The sequence below is a fragment of the Thermobia domestica genome, chromosome 3 (genome assembly GCF_964235325.1).
Source record: "Thermobia domestica chromosome 3, izTheDome1.hap1.1, whole genome shotgun sequence".
Lineage (NCBI taxonomy): Eukaryota > Metazoa > Arthropoda > Insecta > Zygentoma > Lepismatidae > Thermobia > Thermobia domestica.
In genome coordinates, this window is record NC_137456.1 from 15203526 (window position 1) to 15230490 (window position 26965).

The 26965-nt window shown below is 37.1% G+C and overlaps 1 protein-coding gene across 2 annotated transcripts in view; it reads right to left on the reverse strand.

Annotated features, from left to right (window-relative positions):
* LOC145680186 (uncharacterized) overlaps positions 1-23365 on the reverse strand; it is a 52379-nt gene extending 29014 nt beyond the window's left edge. Inside the window, exons 1-3 of one of the 2 annotated variants that reach the window (XM_081750428.1) lie at positions 23084-23361; positions 9124-9273; positions 6560-7017 (exon numbers count right to left, since the gene is read on the reverse strand). In XM_081750428.1, coding sequence (XP_081606554.1) covers positions 6560-7017; positions 9124-9273; positions 23084-23257 — 782 coding nt within the window. In that variant the 5' untranslated portion in view covers positions 23258-23361. Of the gene's footprint in view, positions 1-6559; positions 7018-9123; positions 9274-23083 lie in introns of both variants that reach the window. The other variant, XM_081750429.1, reaches the window with a different exon arrangement.
* Between the last annotated feature and the right edge of the window lie 3600 nt (positions 23366-26965).

A 26965-nucleotide genomic window follows, 5' to 3' on the forward strand; every position in this document is an offset into this window, starting at 1 on the left:
CAGTTATGATAATCTGCACATTAAAGAAGTATGCAATTTTCTTTTCTGAGTTTTCTATTTTAATGTGCAGAAAAGCTTATCATTTCCCTGTGATGCAATGTTGCTTGAGGTGAAGGTGATAAAACCGTTCCGACTGTAACACAAACACTCTCTTAATACTTACTGGAAAAAAAAATTCGATCTAAAACTTGCATCGCAACTAAAATGAACTGTCTTCTTCAGATTTTGTTTGAAACCCCGTAATAATTTCCCAACAGGCGTTGTTCCAAATTCCATAGTACTAATTTTCCACAAGCTTTGTTTCTAACCTCCGCAATAATTTTCCAACAAGCTTTGTTACAATCTCGTATTAATTTTCCGACAGACCCTGTTACAACCTTATAATAATTTTCCGACAGGCTGGTTCCAAACCCCGTAATAATTTTCCGACATGCTTCATTCCAAATCCTGTAATTATTTTCCGACAGGCTTTGTTACAACCTCGTAATAATTTTCTGACAGGCTTTGTTCAAAACCTCTAATAATTTTCCGAAACACTAAATGCTCTTGTACACTTTGTGTTGTGCACAATAAGTATACTACAGAAATCCGTATGAATCAGTCCATTCGTTCCGGAATTACTGATAGAAAAACATGTATCAAAATGGGCATTCAGTTTTGGTTAAGACTGTACACATTATATCTATCACTGATAAAATTGCTAAATGCTTTTACACACTGATGTAAGAAATAATACAACAAACAATAAAATGTCATAACTGCACGACAACTATTGTTCAAAACCAACTTCTAAGTTCTAAAGCAAAAGAGAAAAAATATCGGATCTTTCTATCGTACTTTTTCCTGATTGTCAATAAACTTGAATTATACTCACATTATATTTGTCTAAAATATAGTATTTGGTTTGAAGTGTAGAAATATATATACTTCTCATACATACTAGCTGATCCTTAAGTATACAATACTATTTTAACCTACTAGATACACTCTGTGATCAAAATATCCGGACACCTGGCTGACAATGACTTACAAATTCGTGGCGCCCTCCATCGGTACTGCTGGAATTCAATTTGGTGTTGGCCCACCCTTAGCCTTGATGACAGCTTCCACTCTCGCAGGCATACTTTCAATAAGGTGCTGGAAGGTTTCTTGGGGAACTGAGGAGAGGTATCGATGTAGGTCGGTGAGGCCTGGCACGAAGTCGGCGTTGCAAAACATCCCAAAGTTGTTCTATAGGATTCAAGTCAGGACTCTATGCAAGACAGTCCATTACAAGGATGTTATGGTCGTGTAACCACTCCGCCACAGGCCGTGCAGTATGAACAGATGCTCAATCGTGTTGAAAGATGCAATCGCTATCCCCGAATTGCTCTTCACCACTGGGAAGCAAGAAGGTGCTTAAAACATCAATGTAGGCCTGCGCTGTGAGAGCCACGCAAAATAACAAGGGGTGCAAGCCCCCTCCAACAAAAACACGACCACACCATAACACCACCCCCTCCGAATTTTACTGTTGGCACTACACACGCTGAAAGATGAAGTTCACCGGGCATTCGCCATAGCCACACCCTGCCATCGGATCGCCACATTGTGTACCGTCATTCGTCACTCCACACAACGTTTTTCCACTGTTCAATCGTCCAATGTTTACGCTCCTTACACCAAGCGAGGCATCGTTTGGCATTTACCTGCGTGATGTGTGGCTTATAAGCAGCCGCTCGACCATGAAATCCAAGTTTTCTAACCTCACGCCTAACTGTCATAGTACTTGGAGTGGATCCTGATGCAGTTTGAAATTCCTGTGTGATGGTCTGGATAGATGTCTGCCTACTACACTTTACGACCCTCTTGAACTGTCGGCGGTCTCTGTCAGTCAACAGACGAGGTTGGCCTGTACGCTTTTGTGCTGTACGTGTTCCTTCACGTTTCCACTTCACTATCACATCAGACACAGTGGACCTAGGGATGTTTAGGAGTGTGGAAATCTCGCGCACAGACTTTAATATACGTAATATAGCAAACCACGTATTTTAAATACCAGACGTAATATAGCAACCATGGAATGCCCCCCACCCCACCCCTAGAAAATTTTCTTCGGGCGCCTATGATCCTGACTGACGACCTTTGGCTTTTCCCCACCACTCATTTGGCATCGAGGGATTAAAAATATCCGTTGAGTGTGAGTAGTACAAATCAAAGGCGTACACTAAGTCTAAAAGAAACCGATGAAATATAAGTGTCACTGTTAATATTAAACAAATTCAAAATAATTTGGAAGACATCGGTGTTCATTTGCCGATACCGATAATACTCCCAAAAGTGGCCGATATTACCGATACCAATATATCGGTACATCCCTATGCAAGAGAAATGTTGCATCCCTGTAAGGTGGATGAAGAGAATATTTTCGACAGGCTAGTAACAATGGATGAAAGTTGGATTTTATCTTTATGACCCAGAAACAAAAGAAATGATCAAACAATGGAAATACCCCTCCACCCCCATTCCTAAAAACGTACGAATGCAGAAATCTGCCGTTAAAGTGATGCTTTCTATTTATTGGGACTGTGAAGGGGTCATCATGACAGGTTACCTACTACAGGGACAAACTATTACTAGTACCTATTATTCCCATCTCCCGACTAAGTTACAAGAGAAACTAACGAAGAAACGTCGTGGATTGGTCACAAAAGAAGTGGCAGACAATCTATCAGCTCATTCTGCCCATGCATTCATGATGAAGGCAGTGGAATTAGGATATGAAATATTGCTCCATCCCATCCTCACCAGACCTAGCACCAACTGACTTCTTTCTCTTTCCAGAAATGAAGCGTCCACTCAGTGGACGTCGTTTGACAGTAGGGATGACGTTATTTCTGAGGTTGAACTGTCGTTTCAAAGCCAAACTGCGGACTTTTACAAAACAGGCTTATGGAAAGTGAAGAACGGCTGGCAAAAAATGTGTCGCTAGGCACGGTGATTACGTAGAGAAGGACTAATACCATCATGGTGTCAGAGTTCTCCAGAATGGATTTCTTTCTAGGTGATTGCACGAACTTTCTGATACCCCCTCGTACTAGCCTTCCCTTGCACTTATTTAATACCATGTTCTATCAAGTCTACATCGCTTGCATCACACACTACCAACTGTTATCTTGAATCTTTAACTAACATGCTGGGGATTGTTGCTAGTTTTTGACAAGTCACAAACCGATAGTCGCTGAAGACGATGATGATCTTGATAATTTGAGATGTTTTAGAGGTACTTTTGAGTACTAGCCTTCAAATTATATACCGGATATATCAAAAGTCAGGGGCTTTAGACCAATTCCGTCATGAATAACCATACGAATAAATGGAAAGAGAGGAAAGCATTGTTTCCTGATAAGGTGAGTCACTTTGCCTTATATTTGTAGAAGTACCTATTGTAATGTTTCTCTAGAGAGTGAGGTAGATCTGAGGCAAGAACATAGACTGAAAGTATTTGAGAACAGGATCCTGAGAAGAATATTCGGACCCAAGAGGAACGAGAATGGGGAATGGCGGAAGCTTCATAACGAGGAACTACATAGTTTATACGGTTTACCCAACATTGTTAGGGTCGTCAAGTCTAGGAGGCTTAGGTGGGCAGGTCATGTAGCTAGAATGGAAAAAAGTAGAAACGCTTTCAAAGTCTTGACTGGAAGACCAATCGGAAAACGACCATTAGGAAGACTTAGGCGCAGATGGGAGGACAATATTAAGATGGATCTCGCAGAGATAGGAATACAAAGTAGAAACTGGATCCAATTGGCTAAGGATAGAAGTCAGTGGAGAGCTTTTGTGAACCTCCGGGTTCCATAGGCCATAGAGTAAGTTAGATAGTGAGGTAGCTCTTTTGCCTAAAATTCAAAATAATAATATTGAAAAAGTACATTAAGTTTGAAGAATGAAATTACGTACTACACTGTTTATGAGAATACTAATCGTAATTGTACTGATAATTGCCTTTTGTTTACTTAGATATAGCACATTCCCTGAAAAACTATTTAAGTATAAAAATCTTAGCTCATTGTTCACTTAACATTTTGAAATATGATTTAGAATTTGGAATCCATTGTAAATTAACCCCATCACCAGTCTATATTTTGGAGGTTTCATTATTTAACGTTGATATTTTTTGTGTATATTTATTGCTAATTAACAGGTTCTTGTTTTTTACAAAGTACATATCCAATGAGATGTCAACCTGAACTATCTCACATTCATCAAGACACTGTATGAAAGCTGTAACGAATGTATATTATTGCATATTTCGTGTAAACCTGTTCTTTTTCAGGCTATTCTAACTTTCCTGGTTTTCGCTAGGAGCGCACCTTGTTAAACAGCTACAGCGATCTAGAATGTGGATCGATCTTGTTACGACTTGAATCACACAAAGAAAAAAAGTAAAATGTGAACAATAGCAATTTCGAACCAGAAGGTTATGGTGTCAAATGCTCTAAAATGTGTTTTGAAGATTATCTTTTGGATTTATTACGATCAGATATTTAGTGTTTGTGTATGGCTAAGTATATTTTTTTTTTCTTTGAACAGTGACATTCATGGTAATTTGTGGCTTGGAGAACATTAATCTGATAATCAAATTAACAAAACATAATCTACCACATACCGGAATTACTTTATGCAGATTACATTTAAGTTTATCAAGAAAGCCCATCAGGTACATTCAGTTCGTTCCGATTCTGTTTTCCTATAATAAAACATTTATTTTTTTTAATTGGCCAACTTTGGCCAACAATCTATATCTAGTTGCACTGAGAAGTCATAATTCCTAGCTACTTTGTACTTTCACCAATAATAGATATACAGGTATTCAACAACCTGTCTTTTCGCAAAGCTTGTATACTTCACAGTCGGGCTTAGAGACCAGGCAGAAGGTGGCGGTAGCAACATCTGCGTGGTCCCGGTTTCGATTTCTGGCCGGTGCACTCGATTTTCGGCGTCCACTCAGCGCTGTGAGGCAAACTAGGGAGTGACGACGTGAATAAAGACGTGACGACCACCAGGTCCAGAAAGCTCCTGACACGTCTCTTAGAATGAAGGTGACGTGACGTGCTGGTCACGTGTTCATCGTTAGGCTCTTTGTAGTTATGCCTATCGCTAACAGATGGCGCTGGAGCAAGCTCAGGCCCGCAAATAGCCGTCACGTCAGTGATTATTATTATTTTAATACAAGTCTATTCTAAATTCCAAAACCTAGATTTGTAATAGTCTAGAATTCGCTCATGTACAGTCTTCTTGCTAAATTCAACAGATTTCCATCTACCACAGATATCTTTACTCCTGAAAGAATTTTTTGATTCCTATTCTACACAAGAAGTCAGGGGCGGATCCAGGGGAGGGCGATTGCCCCCCCCCCCCCAGAAAAGGAAACTTTCTTATTTTATATATATAAATAAAACCCATCCCAAAGTTTGGAGCCCTTAAAAGTAGCAGTATGACAAAGCACCGCCCCCCCCCCCACAGAAGTCGGTCCTGGATCCGCCCCTGCAAGAAGTTAAATATAAATGCTGTTAAGTAAATATGTGTTAATGTTTTGTTAATATTCTGTTTCAGTGTAGAATGTCCAACATGCTATTAGTACATACAAATTAGTTGTATCTATTAGTGCATATAAATAAATAAAATAAGTAATAATATGCAGAATGTTAGTATTTTACGGTGAACGCCCTGTACAGTATAGCATCTTCGTTGCAGAATCTACAGTTCATGCCACCTTTCTCAATATACTTTAAGATTCCATTAATTACTAGCAGGCACACAATCAGGACTGAATAACATTTAACATTAAAAATCAGGCCGCTGGCTTGGCAGGAACCCAAACTTTGATCTCTCGCCTGTTGAGCAGTTCTTTACCAACTACGCTATTAGCAACATTTTTTTTTTCTTTTTCCTGATTTGGAACTGAAACTTCTACTGGCAATCAAACAACGGTGGCTATTTCAGTTTAAGATAACCTTAGTATGTTCTTTCACACAAGTACTTACATTATTTCGTGCATACTATGTACAAATAGCATAAAAAATAATAATGGAATAACAGCAAAACACCTGGTACGCAAGACATGAGAATTCGTGTTTCTGCCAATACCGCGGGTAGACTTTTCTGTAATGTATAAACCGATTTGGGAAGAAATTTACTTCATGTGGCTTATTTGATGTATTTATTAACGCCAATCATATACACTGGTCGATTGATTACAGATGATCGTCCCGTTCAACACCACGGTTATATGAGACATTGACCTCCAGCTTATCGTGGGATGTGAACCACAAGAACTCCTGGACCGGAAATCGTATCTGGGTTTTCTGCTCCAAAGACACGTACACTAATCATCTAATCATGAGAAAGCTTATCCAATCACATAGAACATAAGTGATAAATAAGATAAAACGTGATGTGTTTTCTACCGAATTATGTCTATTACTTATTACATAGGTTTTCAAAATAAATTTTCATATGCATACAAATTCCAAAGCATTTTATGAAATATCAGATATTTGTCTAGCAAACCTACCTATTGCTATTCGAAGACCGCCGTCTTGACCTCTGCAATAAGGTTTTTGTTCTATGTAATCCTTCTTCAGAGTTCATTTGTACATTGTTGCAATTTCCCATTGTTAATTCATTTGTCGTCTCGATTTGTACATTTTCAGCAACTCCACACTCGTCTGCTTCCATTTTCACTAACGGCAATATACGGTTGTCGACATACGGTTCATAACCATTTCCTTCACTTTCCGTCTGAACGCGCACTTCCTCTGTCCTTTGGGATTCAGAACGAGGCACTTCACTACTTTCTCGAAACACTTCTTTCGGGTTCGAATTTTCGACATCACTGTATTCTGTTTTAACAACTACACTTACAGGAGTGACATTTTCCTCCACTGGCTCGTTGTTACAATTTCGTTTCTTCTTACAATTTTGTTCTGCGTTTGTAGTGCATCCTTCTGGAACACACGAGGAGTTGGAACACTGAAAGCAGGAAAAGACAGGTATGTAAATGGTTTCTTATATAATTAGGAAAGATCTTTTAAAAAATGTCAAACGAAACTTATTTAACCTTCACAGAATTGTTGAAACGCATCCGATGCATCGTGAAACATTATTTTTTTACAAATCTACAGTAGATAGAAAATACTAGAAATATGAATATAAAATGAAATTAAATCTTCAAGTTTTACCTCCGATAGTTATCACCGACTAGGCTAAAGGAGACGACGATAAGAAATGAATGCAATGGAGGAATAAAAAAAGTGGGAGCAAACGGGAGAATCACGAGAAAACCGACGCACACGGTGTTTGTCCACCACAAAGCTCACCTGGCGCGAGCTAGGTTTAACCAAGGATGTTTGTATGTAAAAGAAGCATTATATATTTTCTTTTTTTATTCACATTGTTCGGCTACGACGTCAGATTACAATTTTTAATGGTTTTAATTTTAAATTTAATTAAAACAAAAAAAAAAAAAAAATCTTACGCATAATCTTTATATGAAAAGTGAATTGGCAATCATGCACGTCTTTCAACAGAAAAAAAAAAAGTTTTACGACTGAAACACACTGCCTCCCTTTTCTTCTTGTTTACAGTTAAAATTCTTGTGCTTTGTGGAAAAAAAAAAGAAAAAAAATCTAAGTTGAATAAAATGTTAAAATATTTCTAATGCCGAAGCTCCTCATTACTGACTAGCTGTCAAAAGCAACAGGATTGGTTGCCTAAACTATACTGGGAATATAATTCCATTTGGGATTTTCAGGATACATAATAGTTAAGTGTTACATTTGGACGTAGTCAACAGTTTATAAAACCAGAAAAAAAAATCCTGTTACACGTTCTATAAGTCTCTGCAGTTTGATTCACCCATATTCGTTCCTATCGCTCATAGAAATAATATCCCAGCACGCGTCTTTTCTTATATCAACATACACACACAGCCAATTGTTGTCCTATATATATATATATATATATATATATATATACACACACACACACAAACACACACACACACACACACACACACACACAGAGAGAGAGAGAGAGAGAGAGAGAGGAGGGTGTTTTCCGAGTGAAAAAAACCTGCTCCTTTAAGATCATTGTGATGTTATCTAACAAAGTAATCGGTCGTCTAAATTCTTTTACAGCTAGGCCATTCACAACTTTAAACACACTGCATAGTTCGGATTTCTCTTTAGATTCCTTTTTCAACTTCCCTCTTCCAACCCAGCATAAAATGCATTCGTACAGTATAATACTGTAGTATTTAGTATTAAATATCGAAGTGTGACTCTTTTATTGATTTATTAGTAACGTAATACGAAGCGTACGAAGTATTAGTAACGTACGAAGCGTTTAGTAAGGGTGTGTGTGATTTTGAATGTCACTGAATTCCGGATACCTCTTTGTATTTTTTTTTTTTTTTGTTATATTTTGAAATAAAATCCTTCAGTTTAACGTCCCACGATTATGGCTTTTAAGCTAAGGGAGACGGCAAGTGAATGATGATTTAATGAAATGAGAATGTGGAAGGAAACAAGAGAACCCCGAGAAAACTCATGGACACAAATGTTTGTTGTATCACCGAGTCACCTGTATTTTTGTTATAGCGAACATTATGCAGTGTATAACTATGTATACCAGCGTTTTGTTCGGAGATTTGTGTGAGAAAAGGAGTAAGGTGAATAAAATGTAAAAAGTTTCTGAAGTTGAAGCTTTCATTTCTATCTATCTGTCGAAGCCAACGGGATTGGTTTCCGAAAGCTCACTGTGAATATAATAATCCTTCCAGAACGTCCAAGCAAATTATAGGTTAACTATTAGTTAAATGAAAATTAATTTTGACGTTAGCTTTAAAATGTACTAGATAATGCAATACAAAAATACTGGAAACGACGACGATTATTATTATTACTAATGATAATGATAGCAGCAGTTTTTCTTTCGGTATGGCTTTTGACACCCTTACTTCTAAACATCAATCAGGGTAGTTCGGAAATAACAATTCAAGCGTTCTTATTTCTAGTGACGTAGCATACGCATTCATACAGAATTGCGTAAGTATAAAAATTGTTATACTTTGCCTACCTCCATTTGAGTTTCCTTTTCAACAGAAGTCAAAAATGTGTTCAACAGGTTTTCGGCTTCGTGACACATGGTACGAAAATCATGAAAATTCTGCAGCTGTGTCATGCATGTACAACAAACAAATTTCGGCAGATCATCATCCTGATTAACCTATTAAGAATTAAAATAGAAAATAATTAAACATTTAAATATAAGCAACACTTAACAACATGTCGAGATAATTGATAGTTGATATCTATAATATTTATCTTACGTAAACATAATAATTATATAAATAAGCATAATAATTATATAAAAAACACAAAAAATGTCATATTTGATAATACAACGTTTAAAAAAGAATGGCCTGATTTGGGACGGGTAATAATTACGAAAATGAGTGTTTGTTTGAATGAGCGTGGCCTAGTTTCAGAAAATCGCCGTTAGATGTCAGTCAATGCATCTTCTCAGTTTGCAGTTCGTGAAAAGTAAGATGGCGTCTGTTCAAAGGAAGGCGTTTTGTGCGCTGCAGTTTGCAAAAACTGAGTCAATGATTTCAGTCCAGCGTGCTTTACGTCAGCGTTTTGGCATTGATCCGCCTGCACCCAAAAACATTCGTCGTTGGTGTCGCCAATTTGAAGAGATACGATGCTTGTGCAAAGATAAGAGTCCAGTTCGGCCTCGTTGACCGTGACGAATTTAGCTATCATCTAGATGTTGTTCGTGCTGCTGCTGGTGGACAACATAGAGCATTTGTAATAGCATAGCTAAAACTTGATTTTGTAAAATTTTTTGCAATTTATCCCATTTTTGTAGTATGTTTTTATCAATACATATGGACTTTTAAAGTCAGGCCATTCTTTTTGCAACACCCTGTGCATCAACATATGGATCTTCACGCACTACATTATACTGAAGATTAAAAATTGTTATCCGTGTGGTATGCCGTGGAATTTGTGGCAAACACAATTATATTCTGAACTGCTGTCATATTTCCATGCTTAATGCTTTTTGTGTACATGGAAAAAAATATCAATTAAAGGCAAAATTAATAATTGGTAGGACTATCCACCTCTGAGATTAGATAACTGAGCTGAACATAGTGTAGCTGTCATATATATGTATCCCCAGTACCTAGAAGCACGAGTTTTTCGCACTAAGAATTTGAAAATTTCGCGTTTTGTCGTATTTTCCAAATAAAGCTTCGCATTTTGTAGTTTCTGTGGAAAAGAATTCCCTGACATTTTTACAATTGTTCCTTTTATTCATAGATAACTATAAAACTAAACTATTAATTACCTGAAAACAAAATATACTGAATATTTCACTTGACAATGTCAATTTCATTTATAGAAAACAGTTTTTTTTTTTTCAAATCAAACAGAGGGAAGTCAGTAACTAAACTTACTATGAGTAGGAAAGTTTTGCTGTCTTCTGAAAACACATTGGCATAAGTTACATTTAAGCATTAAACATAAGCGTGTTACATGTTTCCACATTTTCCTCCTTCATTGTTGTACATTTGTCACTTATTATCAGTCCATACTTGGAAAAAAATCTCTCACAATTGGCATTACTTGTTGGAAGCCACATATATGTAACTGCATTTACAATAAACTTCAAACAATCATAATTTTAGAACTTCCCATCCAGGTGCGATGGTGATAGCTAACAGGCAACATATTCCCTATAGTCGTGTCCTCATCACCCAAAATGTACTATTCATGCCACGTTCTACCGTTCCGTCAGCGGAAAACTAGTTTTTAAAGTAATGAAAACGTACTTTTAAAATTTCGCGTTATATCGCGTATTGTTAGAAATTTCGCGCAAAATTGTCAATTTCGCGTTTTATCGCGCAACGGAAACCAATGAAAATACACACAGAATATCGTAAAACGTCAAGAAACTGAAAACTACTTAATTTTGACGCATTTCGTTTTATCGCGCATTGCGAAAAACTCGTGCCTCTACCTATATCTAATGGCAACTACCTTATGTTTAACGCACAGCGGAGTATAATTCAATTACCCAATTTCAGAAGTGGATGAGAGAAAACTGGAGTGATACAGAGAAAAAAGTGAATTGACCCGTTGCGTGATAGGTTTCAAATAGAATTACTGGATGACGAACTTGATCGAGTACATAGGATTGGTATAAAAACTCTGGTAAACCCTCTCACTGTATGTAAATGTGGACACCACAGTTTGGAAGACTTGCAGGTAAAATTCAATACTTTGTATGGAGAGACATGTTTGTAAGCAACAAATTTTTGCAGGCGAAAGAATTAAATACAAAGTAAAACAGCTGTACTTTACGTTCGGTTTACAAGTATACGGTTACTAGTCTAAAATCGTTACAAGTGATTTACGACGGATAAAATACATCAGTGTGTATGAAAGATGGCTCTATTAGAGGCTATTTTTCACTGGTGGCATATATCTTTATAATGTATAGAACATGTCTTTTGTTTACAAGTGGAGCGTTACTAGTATGAAACCATGACAAAACCTTCTACTATCCTTGCTTGCACTCATGCCTACCATCGCTGACACGCCTGCTTCTTTCGGACGCATCTCCGCGTGGGCCCACCAGTTTCACCCTATCCTAACTCGATTAGATAGCATAGGTACTTACTTCTTTGTGGATACCTAGCACAACTTGATTTGTGTCTTTTACACTTGTTTTTATGCTACACATCCGAAAGCTGTATTAATACACACATTGTAAAAAAATGGTAATTTTTCAACAATTACTTCTAGTTGCCTCCTTGAATTTTACCTATGCCAAGTAAGATATTTTCATGTTGCGGGGTGGAAACCTTTTAGGTGACAAAAAGCGAATTTGTGAAAGAAGTGTAATTTGTCAACAATTCTTCCTAGTGATGCGCCAAAACTAAACCTGTACGCAGATGTGTAAGCAATGAAAAGATATCGGGATATTACCTGTAGTGTACAACTACATAATGCAACAGGTAAGGGTCATTCCACGTCAATTCGAACAAAAATTTTGGGGAAATTTAACCCACTATCTCAGATATTTGGATGAAATTTGGTAGTGTTATAAAACTTTTTATGCTAATTGCAAGTATGTAAATTTTATTGAAATAGAATCAGCGGTTTAGATGTTACTGCATTTCAAAAATGAGAAAAAAATCCATGTTTAACGGTCGCGACATGATATTTTCTCGGTTTGGAAGAACACGCGACATGATATTTTCTCGGTTTGGAAGAACACTAAAACAATCATATTTCGGTTCCTATTAATGCCAGAAACATGATACTTTTTAAAATTCAGATTGTCTTGAAGTTGTTTACCATTAAAAACATGAAAACTTTTCGTAAAGCTGATAGAAAATTTATGAAGTCATTTGAAAGGTAACATTTTGAAGAAAGAGAGGAAAAAAAAAAAAAAAAAAAAAACGAACGCCATTTTGTGAACTTCAAACCTTTATTTCTCAAAATATCCATCATGAGTTTCAATGAATTTGGTTTTGTTTCAAAGCTTATTACATCTAGTTTCTCATATACAAAACTTGTGATAGGTCATCCAAGCACTGAGGAGATATCTCAGTCAGTATTGCCAACTGATTGCGAAATGAATATTTTCCAGTAACTTCCATATGATTCAACATATCCACCCCAAAATTGGTATAAGTACTCTTCGGTATCCTAGAAACACGTCTGTGAGCATTACCACTCCTCCCAGTTGTCAGGGTTGCCAACCAATTTCAGAGTTGCCTGTCCGTGTTACACGTATCTCTGCCACATTTTGCAGTAACCGTATTACATCTATTTTCACTATACAAAAATTGTGATGGGCCATCCAAGCATGGAGGAGAAGTAGGGAGTTTCGAAAATTTATAGGTAAGGGAAGAAATACAACAATCTGAACTCTAAATGGGCATTAGCGTTTTTAATGTTAATCAGAATAACTACCAAAGAAGCAAATATAATAAAGCTTCATAGTATTATAGGCCTACATGTTATGGACATAAAAAATAAATCTTCGGTTTTGCTGTAATTAGATATTAACATCACGTACTTTTTGTAAACGTTTCCCACATTGAAGTAACTACTTGCAGAGACTTTGGAGATAACTGGTATATTCTGCCAGTAGCAGTTGTTATATCAACTTTACACAAGATGTGAGTTAATGGAATACAACAGGAATCATTTTCAGTCCAATAAAATTAGGGAGACGGACCATGGGGATGTAGGAAATTTACTGATACATCACCTTCATCACTATTCATTAACTGAAATCTTCATCCAGACCTGTACGCTTCGCTCCAATCTTAATGGGGCAGTTTTTTCAAAACAATGCATTACACGTGTTCCGGAATAGTTTTTGCTCTCAGAAATCTTTGTTGAAGTGTGGCATGAACAACCGCCATTTCTTCTTTGTACACCAAGAAAAACGTGGTGCTAATGATGTTTTCTTCATAGAAATGAAACATAAGGGCACATATATTTATTTGATCAGACAATGGTCTCTGAAGTAGAGATGCAAGGGCTCGAAAAAAAAAACGGCTTTTTTGAAGAAAAAAAAACTCGGTTTCTTCCGCTTCGCTTTTTTGCTTGGGAAATTTTGGGCTTTTTTTCAAAATTTTGCTTTAAACTGATAAAACACTTGTTTCGCTTCTCCACACACACACACATACAAATAATTAGTGGTTGATGCACATAATAATATGAAACCTCGAAAATAAACCATGAATTTCAAAAAGATTTTTTAAAATTCTTAACATATTTGCATTACGAATTCCAAAGGATTAACGAATATATATAATAATATTTTAACCCCTTATATGGGTGATTCCACGAAAAAGGGAAATTTTCTGTCACGGGCATCTCTTCAAAATACTACTAGAAAGAATCACCTCATTTTTATTTTGTTTGGTAGTAACCGTCACAAAGTAGGTATGCCATGTATAACAATTTGCAAATATAACACGAAACATACGTAAAAAATTAATTATTACCCAATTTCTCAACACCGTGGGCTGTCACAGATTACAGTTGACTGATTTTAATCAATAAATTACAACTGAAGTCGCAAATCAAACATCATTTAATGGTAATTAAATGGAAGAGAACACTTCAATGTTTCAGTTTTGTGGAAAGTAAACCTTTATAACGATTATTTTCGAAAGCTTGACTATGCTTCGTTTCTGTCACCTCTATTTCGTCTCAACTCCATGGCAATAGAAAAAATGATCATTGCTCTCAACAGATAGCATGGTCGTCCACATTCGCAACACCCACAAGAAGACAAGGCAGACATGTTTGACTGAAGAACAGAAAAAGTTGTGTGCATGTGTTAAAAGCTATACGAAAAATATTTTTGTGTGTGGAAAGCAGGTGCGTATATTAATTGATACTCAACACCATGGCATTTATTACTGAATGTATTTGTATGGTATATACCTTCTTTTCCTTGAGGAACATACACCTTAACGTAGAAAATTCGTACACAATTACTCACATGTATTGGTTAAAAAGTGGGCCGGTAAAGATAAATTATATTCGATTTTCTCAACTCCATGTCCATCTGAAAACTAAGGAATCCACGGTGTTGAGACAAGTTCACGGAGTTGAGAATCCTATAGTGTTTGTTATGCTCATGCTCTTCCAGATATTTGTTCTTTCAATATTGATAGAAATAAAGCTCGTTTATGGTCTAGTGACTAGTATGCTCGCCTTTCGTGCGTGGTTCTGGGTTTGTTTCCCGGTGGAAGCTCAAAAATTAATGGTGTTTACTTCGCACAGTGAGGCAATTGAAAAACTCATTTGAGTAGAGATGTACTGAAACCTGATCGCGCATACCATCACAACGGTCGTAGGAGCCAACACGCTGACCACGTGTCATTCACACTCAAAGGCCGGCTGGTGGGTCCTAGCCCATTTAAGGAGTGTTTCGCGGAAGTTCAGATTTGGGGCTGTCAGGTAGCCGGAGGTAAAACTTCAGTCAAGTCAAGATGGATGGTATCTGTTTTTAACCTATTGACGTCTCAATCTTATGATCAGCTAATTGTTTTCTTTTTAGGGATTGTCGAAGAGTCTGAGGGCAATGTACGGACAGTCAATTTTATGGCGCGGATCGGGAGAAATTTCTCCTGGCCTACTAAACCTGACGTTTAAAAAGCGTTGGAGTTGTCATTCTGTGTAGACTAGAACAGCCCTTCCCTGTTTCCTCAAGACATTTCCTTCATTGGAGTGGAAAATGAGGGCTACTTAACAAATAACATCGAATTATCCAAAGAAAACAGAAATGAGTGCCTTACACTGTTATTTAGTGTGCATTATACAGGGCGTTTCAAAACAATACCGACAATGTTTAGGAGGTGATTCCTAACACCAAGATAAGATAAAAAGTATAGACCAATCTGGGTGCACAAATGCTTCCTTTCGCAGTTATAGGCTGCCGAAAATATGAAAAAAATGAACTTTAAAGGTCCATAGCATAAAACTATGGGACCTACCGTAGTCGGGTCAGACTTCACTTAGGAATTAGTATGTGCGCTATCCAAATATCCATGTTTCAGAATCTTGCGGTACTTCCACAACAACTTTTATAGAAGTAGTTGGTGAGTACTTCAGATTATACGCCCGTAGCCAAACTCCCTCTATCAAAATTGCTTCGTGAGTACCTCAGGATTCTGAAACATATTTTTGGATAGTGCACATATTAGTTCCTAAGTGAAGTCGTGACCCGACTACGGCAGGTCTCATAGTTTTGGAGCTATGGACCTTTAAAGTTCATTTTTTCATGTTCTCGGCAGCCTATAACTCCGAAAGGAAGCATTTGTGCACCCAGTTGTCTATACTTTTCGTCTTATCTTGGTGTCAGGAATCAGCTCCCAAACGAGTGTGAATTGTTTTGAAACACCTTGTATATATACCAAATATACAAATACACTTACCAAATGTTGAAAAAGTATTGCAATTTCGACGTGTTGACTTGATCGCACAGAGAAGACGGACGGTTTACATAAGCTCAGAAAACAAATGAAGTAGACAATAGACAGGTTTAGTGACTACTTCGTCAGTTTCGAAAGCTGATGTGAAAAGTTTATCCTCTCCATATGATAGTCAACATATTGAAAGCGCAATAATTTTTCAATATTCGATAAGTGTATGTGTATTTCTTTTTTCTTATTTGCGTCACACACACACACACACACACACACACATATATATATATATATATATATATATTCAATTTTTGAACCTTCATTAGATATATTTTCATATGTTTGCAGTATTTTCTGGAGTATTTTTGTATAACAAATTACGTGTCATCTACTTTGTTAGAATTTTATTCAACATAAGGAGAATAATTCTAACTTACAAAAACTATTGGAAAATTATTTCAATTTTTATGTAAATTATAAGCTTAATCACTTATAAACCAAAACTTATCACCCAGATGTATCACGTTTCTCAACTCCACAGCAGTTTTCAACTCCGTGTTAACTAATCTCAACTCCGTGGCCTATGGTCTCAACTCCGTGGGTGCTGAAAAGTTTATTGTTTTTTATTTACTAGACCAATAACGATTCAGCTCTGCTGAATACCTAATTAACATGTACTTAGTAGTAGTAAGTGCATCTGATATTTTTTTCGAAATAGGCGACCATCAACGGAACAAGAATTTTCCAAGTGAAAATTTCCCTTTTTCGTGGAATCACCCATATACAATAAGTACTTTAAAAAAATGATACACAAATAACTAGCAAAATGGTATGTAGTATTTTTACTTCAAAATATCACACACCTTTTTCAAGCAAAATAAAGAAAAACATGAGAGAAATCTGCACATCAAGAGCTTCATTTCGGGTGGTTCTGTACATTCTCGAAATTTTTCAGTTAAGTTTTAACTTTCATATACATTATATGAATATTTCGAACAAATTTTTCACTGATTGATCACATACGTAATAATGTTACCACCTATCAGGTGCTTCGGATCTGCAAAATCGGTAAAGCTCCAAATTCTGTAATGCACTGACTGTTCCTTAAGCTTGTTCAGAATAGGGAAAGTATCGAATTTTCTGCTCATGGATCATATACGTAATAGACGGTTCATCTGAGAGTATGGTTTCCTAGGCTGTAGAATATATAACCACCATCATGGTTTACCCAGTCCTGAACTTTTAACAAGAAAATTCAACATAACATATTACGTTTTTTTTTTTTAAACAAAAAAGAAAAACTATGGAATACATTTGAAAAGAGTGGAAGAATCAATCACTCTTCCAATTCACAAGGAAGACGATAAAATTGATTGTAATAATTATCGAGGCATCTCTCTTAACATTCTATTAAAATAAGATTGTCCGCATACGCAGATTAAATTATTGGAGATAGCAGTGTGGATTTAGTCGAAATCGACCAGATATTTACCATTCGACAAATACTCGAAAAGAAATGGGAATATATTACCCAGTACAGCAACTGTTTATTGATTTTAGAAAGGTTTACAACTCGGTTAGAAGGGAAACATTGTACAACATTCTTACAGAATTTGGAATACCGAAAAAGCTAGATTTATTAAGTGTTTAAATGAATCCCAGAGTGAAGTCCAAGTAGAATGTGAGCTTCCACGTCGAGATTGTCCTGAAACAAGGATATGCGTTATCACCGTTATTATTCAGCTTTGTTCCGGAGTACGCTATAAGAAAAATCAAAGATAGGAACCAGGGCCTAGAGTTGAATGGTATTCACCAGGTTATGGTGTATGGTGATGATGTAAATCTGATAGGAGAACAATCGAAAGAAATGCAGAGGCCTTATTAAACGCTTGCAGGGACAAAAGTAAATACAGAGAAATCTAAATACAAGGAAGTTCACAAGGATCGTAATACAGCAAATTATGAATGCGTTAAAATATCAATTAATACTTTTGACACAGTGGATACTTTCAAATATCTTGGATCAGTATTATCAGACCAAAATCATACCCACAAAGAAATTAAATGTCGACTAAAAGCAGGGAATTCGTGTTATTATTCAGTTCAAAATATTTTGCCATCGCGAATTCGGTCAAGGAATTTAAAGCTTAAAATATATAAAATGATAATCATGCCTGTTATGCTTTATGGTTGTGAAACATGGTCGCTTATGCTGAAGGATGAACGCAGACTGAAATTATTAGAGAATAAAATTCTGAGACGAATATTTGGACCCAAGAGGAACGGGAATGGGGAAAGGCGGAAACTTCATAAGAAGGAACTACATAATTTATACGGTTTACCAAACATCGTTAGAGTCATCAAGTCAAGGATGCTCAAGTGGGCAGGTCATGTAGCCAGAATGGAAGAAAGTAGGAATGCTTTCAAAGTTTTAACTGGAAATCCAATCAGGAAACGTCCATTAGGAAAACCTAGGCCCAGATGGGAGGACAATATTAAGATGGACCTAGCAGAAATAGGAATACAGAGTAGAAACTTGATTGAATTGGATGAGGACAGAAGTCAATGGAGAGCTTTTGTGACCACAAAGAGAGAGAGAGAATACATTTAGTTTAATAATACTTTTCTAAATCCGCTACTGAATTTCAGTATAAAATGATCTTCAAGGTTGTATGTGGAAGATTATAACTGAATATACAAACGAAACGAAATATTTGTTATGCCTGTACTCATAAACTTAAGCCCATCTTAAATAAAAGTTAGACATTTTTAGAAAAACCAAACATTATTCAGAAAAAACCCTACCAAATATTTTTCTAAATCCGATACTGATTATTTCTATGAAATGGTATTCAAGGTTGTGTCCGGAAGATTATTATTAAACTAGCAGCGTTCACCCCGCTTCGCTGCGGTCATCCCGGAACGCAATAAACTTTGTTACTTAGATAATTTTTACTTTTTCGCTTTCAAGTGATTTATAGCGCCTGTCAGTTATGTTAACCCGCCGAGTCACAGGGTCATGCGGGTTGCATATAAATACGTTTATTTTTATACCTATGATGAACTAATAACAAAGGATTTGTACGTATGGACACCTGAATGGTCAATTATCTCAAGACACTGGTAATTGAAAATTAAAGTGATATGATAAAAACCATCTAGGGTCCACATCCTAACAACCCCCCAAAAATGAAAGAAATCGGTTCAGCCGTATTAGCGTGATGAGCGGACAAAGGATTTTTTGTACGTATGGACACCTGATTGGTCAATTATCTCAAGACACTGGTAATTGAAAATTAAAGTGATATGATAAAAACCATCTAGGGTCCAAATCCTAACAACCCCCCAAAAATGAAAGAAATCGGTTCAGCCGTATTAGCGTGATGAGCGGACAAAGGATTTTGTGCGTTCTCTTTTATATATATAGATCATTGTACAGCTACAGTATAACGGAAATGTGGAAGTACGCCCTGACAGACATATTGAAAAACGTACGCTCTGAGGGATATATTGAAAAACATAAGTTTAATTATGTGCTAGAAGCTAGAGTACTAAGCACTAAGAAATGAATCACGGATGACTAAAAAGAAATGATCTAGAGAAGAAAAACAATGTCGATAATTCAGAAGTTAAAATAAAGTTAAATAGCTTCTAAAATTGTCCTCAAATACTACGTACTTTATGTTTACTTTAATTTATAAACCACGTGCTCCATCCATCATGATAGTGAATTCCAGAGCGAAATATGGCATTTAGGTCATGGAATTTTATTTAACTATAGAGTATACTGTATGAAAGCTGTTTAAACAGAAAAATCATGAAAATGAAAAATTCCCAAAATCTCGTTTTCTTCCCATAAAAGCCGGCTTTTTTGCATCTATACTCTGAAGGCTTTCTTTTGTCACAACCCGGTTAAAAGCAGGGGCGTCATTTAGGGAGGGCAGGAGGGGGCAATTGCCCCCCCCCAAGAGTTTGAGAAATACATATACTTTAATCGATTGTCTACTAATATACTAGTACAAAACTGGAAAGTCTTATGTCTGTGGTGCTTTTGCCCCCCCTCAAGCGGTCTGAAATGACGCTCCTGGTTAAAAGCCCAACCAATTCCATCGCATGGGGACCTTTTAAGGCTGGTAGAAAAAAAAAAAAAATGCCACCACACCGTGGAAACAGATTGCGTGGAAGTAAAGATTTAAGAAAGAAGGCTTTGCAGTTTTTATATTGGGCTCCACACCCATCAGTGAAATATTCTACTTTTGTTACGCGAGCAATATTTTGTTTTAAATCCGACATTACCAGTTTCTGTGTTTGAAAGACTGTTTGTACATCATATTCCATATCATCTGAAAGAAAGCAGTAACCTTTGCGTTGAATAGCCATAATTAGTTGGGAAATCACACTGGAATACAATAGTTTCCTTAATTCTAACAATAACTATACAACATTAGAACAGCAGCATAAGACTTTACTTGTTATAGATATACTAGCTGATACGCCCTCCGTTGTGCGGGGTAAGCAATATTTGGAACATTTTCAAATACATTCACTAACTCTGACTTTCGGAAAGATTTAGAGCGTTGAACCATGTAGTAGTTATTTTTTTAGTGACATCCGGACATTTTCAAAGAAAGAAAGAAAAAGACAAATTTCGCTATTGTTTGAAAATGAGAGCAGAGTGAATACGGGTTTTGAGCCCTACGTACAGGTTAGTAGGTGTCGAACAAAGTGTTCTGTATTAATTGAATATATATATATATATATATATACTGGATGCAGTTAGCTAAGGATAGAAGTCAGTGGAGAGCTTTTGTGAACGCGGCATTGAACCTGCGGGTTCCATAGGCCATAGAGTTATATATATATATATTGTTTTTACGAAATTGGTTATTCAGTAATTAGGGGCATTTCGTCCACACGATTTCGTATATTTGTAATGTCGCACGTAATAATGCAAAGTGTGGGCACAGATAAGTCTAACGCTCTGACAGGCAACTCTGATAACTGGGTTGCTTGGGAGTGGTAATGCTTGCAGGCGTATTTCCAGGATGCTGAAGAGTGCTTATACCATTTTTTTTTTTTTTTTTTTTTTGAGACGGGGTATGTTAAATCGTATGGAAGTTATTGGAAAAAGTTTTTTCTCAATCAGTTGGCAGCACTGACTGGGATATTTCCTCAGTGCTTGGATGGCCCATCACAATTTTTCTATATGAGAAACTAGATGTAATAAGCTTTCGAACAAAAATAGATTCATTGAAATCCATGATGGGGATTTTGAGAAATAAAGGATTGAAATTTACAAAATGGCGTTCTAGTTTTTTCTCAAAATGTTACCTTTCAAATGACTTCATAAATTTTCTATCAGCTCTAAGGAAAGTTTCCATGTTTTTAATGGTAAACAACTTCAAGACAACCTGAATAAGAAAAAGAATCATGTTTCTGACATTAATAGGAACCGAAATATGATTGTTTTAGTGTTCTTCCAAAACGGGGAGATATCGTGTCGCGACTGTTAAAAATAGATTTTCTTCTCATTTTTGAAATGCAATAACTTCTGAATCACTGATGCTATTTCAATAAAATCTACACACTTGTAATCAGCATAAAAAGTTTTATAACACTACCAAATTTCATCAATTTAAGACAGTGGATTAAAAGCCTTGGTTGAACTGACGTGGAATGACCCGTAAAGTGTGTTTATGCCATGTGCGCTATCCTTGTTTGTGAAAACTTACCATCGCTGACGCGTCTAATCCATATGGATGCATTTCGCGCGGGCCCTCCTACTGCGTTCCTGCCATGACTAGGTTAAATATCATTTATGTTTATTAGTCACAACCTAGCACAAATTAGTTACTGCTTTTTCCACTATAGTTTTTACGCCATATATACACTGTAGCTACAAAATTCAATCTGCACCGAGTAATGCAAGTCTAGCACAAAAATGATAGTTTAAAGTACAGAGACTAGGCTAGATTTACTGAAAAAAGAAGTATACATAGAATGAATTTATGGGCATTTATTCCGAAGTTGGGCATCCGCTTTCGCCACGTTATTTCGTTGTTATCTCCTTTCCATACTTCGTGCAATTTGCTATTAGGTTCATTAATCCGTGCTCTTCACAAACTTTTAAAAGATTTTGCTCGTTATGAACGTATTGCTTCACAAATGTTAAAACTGATAGTTCATTGCCCTTGTACATTCGCCATGTTTATAACATAAATGCTCGTTTCTTTCCCACAATGGAACTGTTCGTTTACTTTGCGCCAAGCAGTTCCCTCCGCTCACCGTGTACAGTCCCATGTTTATAGCCGCTTATATATAACAAATAAACAGATTTTTCGAGACTCTTGGGGCGTTCGTTTCTAGCAAAATTTTTAAAATCTACAGGAAAGATATGGATAATTTGACCGTTTGTGTGCTTGATAATATATAAGTCTCGAAAAATCTGTTTATTTGTTATATATAAGCAGCTATAAACATAGGCCTGTACACGGCGAGCGGAGGGAACTGCTTGGCGCAAGGCAACCGAACAGTTCCATTGTGGGAAAGAAACGAGCATTTATGTTATCAACATGGCGAATGTACAACAGCAATGAACTAACAGTTTTAACATTTGAAAAGCAATACGTTGATAACGAGCCAAATCGCTTAAAAGTTTGTGAAGAGCACGGATTAATGAATCTAATAACAAATTGCAGAAAATGTGGAAAGGATATAACAGCGGGGGGGGGGGGTCGTTTAACGCATATCGCATGTCTTGTGCACATGGATACTGCTTACTATTGCACTACGTAGAAAATTTATGGTATTTCATGTAGAAGTGATAATAGAACACAGAAGAAACGCAGATCAGGGGGTTCTCATGTATACTATTACCGTTTTAGATTCAAGTGATAACTACACTGTATTGTTACTGAAACCACCCTTAATGAACTCGCATGTTTCCAGACTTTAGAAATATATAATTAATAAAAACATACCCCTCAAATCAATAAATGGCATATTATTAAAATTATTATTATTATTCATGGATAACGCTTCAAAATAATCAATATACTATTTACTTACAATAAGTGACAAGCACTTCACAATTTTTCCTTGGATTTCTTGTCGAATGCCTTCATCACTAAATATATTAACTTTTGACAAAGTAACTTCTAAACAAAACCTACATAAATTACGATAATCTATTCCACTTTTCTTTGCCTTTAGAAGGCAATCATACGACAATTTTGGACTCATATCACCAAAACTTTTAGACGTAAGAAAATATAACAACTTAAGCTAGCACACGTAATCGCCTTGTACAAATATAAACAAAAGCGTATCGCCTCATAAACAATGCTGCCAGAGCCAATTATCTTCTTTTCTTCTCCTCTAAGACCACTATCGGTTAAATATATGCTTCGGACATAATTCATGTAAGCTAAAATTGTAAAATTGTCTTATGTATACTACTACACAAGGAATTTTTTTTTTTTTTAATTAAGGGCCTTATGCAGGGTCATTTAGAAGTCTGATTAAAGCCATACTACGAGATTGACTAACAGATGGTTACCAAAATTGTATTCAGAGTCTCTGATTAGGACGTAGTATTTGACGAAGTTAATCACATTTGACTAATTAAACTAGAGCAGAGGCTAATCTTTAACCCACGGTTTAACGTGCGATACAACATTTCGTATTTCATATATTTTCATTTTTACAGACTACGCATGCGCCGATCTACTTTTCCGTAGTTGCCACATTTATTTTTCTCACCCGATGCATTAGGGTTATATAAGTTAATCATACCCAAATCATCATTTTAGTTGTACTCAAAGTTGACTCGGAATACCAAAAAGTGCGCCTTCCTTACTAAAGAGTTAGTATTCTTACTAACTAGTCTATGACTAAACTTCGATTAACGAATCCTCTCTGAATACCACCCAAAGTGTTCAAAAATAGAGGTCATAATCAGATAAAGAAAACATCAAAACTGTAAAAAGGAAAGAAAATCAGGAGAGAAGTTCATACAGTGAAGGATAAGGTGAAAAAGATTAGGAAAAGTGAGAAATGGATAATGAAAATAAAACGTGTAAAGGAAAGAATGGATGTATGAACCAGTAAATGTACAAAGAAGGTAGAGACGTAAGGGTAGTATATATGTGAAGACAGTCCCACTTGACACCATTCCTCTACGCAGTACCACGGGGACATGACATGTACACGTAGGTTTTCACTTACGAACTCAGCCAATCTTCTTTTTCATTTTTTTTAAATAATTGCCGTTTAAATTGGACATTGCCACACAATTGAAAACAACTTCTACGGCAATTTACATAGGTTGCAAAAACAAACTGGCAGGAAACAACTTTGTGATCCAAGTCGATTTCGTTCATTTGGCAGGAAAATACTACGCTAAATAAATAATACATGTTCTTTTTTATTTTTCTGCAGAAAAATGGTTTCTGGAAGGCATAAGCCCCCCCGAAAAATCTATTACTCGACGCTAAAAGCGCAGTAAAAGGTATACCGAAGCGAATGAAATTGAACATAGGCATACTACACGTAAAATAAGGAAATTCGTGTTTCATATCTTCCTTCAAAAGCATTTGGGTGAGCCATAAGCCCCTGCAAACTTATTGCCAAAAAATGCCAAAATTGGTCATGAAGGTAGTTCAGAAGTCCTAAAGTACATGCAGAATTGTAACGAAACAGCGTTGGAAGATGTACCGCCTTATGCAGAGTCGTTTTGAAGCATGATTAGCGTCACACTAAAGGCCTGACTACTGCAGGAAACATATGTTAGTCGAACTCATTAGTATGGCACTAATCACACTTCAAAACGACTCTGCATAAGGCCCTAAAAGAAGCGAATACGTGTTTTTTTTTATTTTCTAGATACATAGCCGTCATTCCAATACTGAGTGCAACATCTACGAAGCTGCTTGTCTGTCTTTGGAACTGAGGTTACTTCTGGAGAAAAATCGTAGTTTGTATTTCTGGCTCTATCGTTCGATGACGTCATCTTATAAACTTTTCAACTGAGTCAACAAGAAGTTACGCTATCTCATCGGAGACCTTCAGATAGATTCCACACATAACTGCTTGTATTCTTCCTTCGCCATGCAAGCTGTTTCCAATCATTAGTCATCCCTCTTCGAGTGCAGACAGGAGATGCGTGTTAACTCTTTCAGTCTCATAGTACGTGCAAAATTGACAAAAGAGAATCTAAAATTAAGAGATCCTCGGTAGAAAGACATCTTGCTGAAAAGAGCTAGAGTTACTTATTTTATGGGCACCATTATTCTATTGTTACCATGAGTGCCCAAAGGGGAGGGCCGGGTGGTCCCGGGCCCCTCTCTGGCTCACGAAAATGTATACGTAATATAGAAAAACACGTATATTAAATACTAGACGGAATACGAGGGCTGTCTAAAAAGTATCCGACCTTTGGCCAGAAAAATAGTTGCGAATACCTGACAGATTTGGGACCCTAATCCCCTTCAAAGTAGGCCCCTTGTGCTTCCACACACTTAGCCCATCGATCCTTCCACTGCTGGAAACACCGCTGGAAGTCTTCTTTTGGAATGTTGTTCAGCTCCGTCGTCGTGTTCCGCATTATGTCTTCTCTACTCTCAAAACGGGATCCCTTCAGAGGCGTCTTCAATTTTGGAAACAACCAGAAGTCACAAGGAGCCAGATCTGGAGAGTTGGGAGGTTGGCGAACGGTTGTAATTCCATGTTTGGCTAAGAACGTGTGGATCAATTGGGATGAATGTGCTGGGGCGTTGTCATGATGGACGTTCCAGTTCTTCGCTGTCCACATGCCTGGTCTTTTGCGCCGGACTGCGTCACGGAGTCGCCTGAGAACATCTTGATAGTACTCCTTTGTCACTGTTTGTCCTTCCGGTGCGTACTCGTGATGCACAATTCCACGGGCATCGAAGAAAACAGTCAGCAACACCTTGATTTTGCTTCGCACCTGCCGCGCTTTCTTCGGCCTTGGAGAATCGGGATGCTTCCATTGAGACGATTGTTGTTTTGTTTCTGGGTCGTACCCGTACACCCATGACTCATCTCCAGTTATCACGGAATTCAAATACCCAGGATTAGTGTTGGTGGTGTCCAGAAGGTCCTGTGCAACGTCAAAACAGGTGTCTTTTTGTTCCTGAGACAACAACTTGGGTACAAATTTAGCAGCCACTCGTTTCATGTTCAAATCGTCACGCAAAATTGCATGTGCAGAATCTTTACTCACTCCAACATCTTCTGCAATCTCCCGCACTGTCAAACGGCGATCTGCCATCACCAAATTTCGCACCCGCTCAACAACAGCTGCATTCCGAGCAGTTTGGGGCCTGCCGCTACGCTGCTCACTCTCGACTGATGTGCGGCCATCTTTGAATCGGTTGAACCATTGTTTAATTTGTGTTACACCCATCGCATCTTCTCCAAACACCTGCTGAATCTTACGAATTGTTTGGCTTTGAGAATCACCCAGCTTTTGACAGAATTTGATGCAGTATCTTTGCTCAATTTGTTCAGTCATCTTGCGAGAAACACTAAATCCGACGAACACTACCAACAGCACCTCACTTCGCGACCACCAGCTCACGACTGGCACACGCGAACGCGGTGAAAAAATTCAAGCATGCGCATTAAGCTTCCTCCTTCCACCGTGCACGGTGGCGCCGCCTGAGAATCAATACTTTGCGTGGAAAAAATTAAGGTCGGATACTTTTTAGACAGGCCTCGTATAGCAAACATGGAATGGGCCCCTCCCTAGAGAATTTTCTTTGGGCGCCTCTGATTGTTACCCTTTTCTTGAGTTGGTAACCAATACTGTTAGTATTATTATTATTATTAGCGTTATTCAAGGGTAATTGCTTTCTGAATTATTGATCTTTTCAATAGTGTAAATTTGTTATATTATTAACTCGTAAATTTTCGATAAGACTCCGGGGT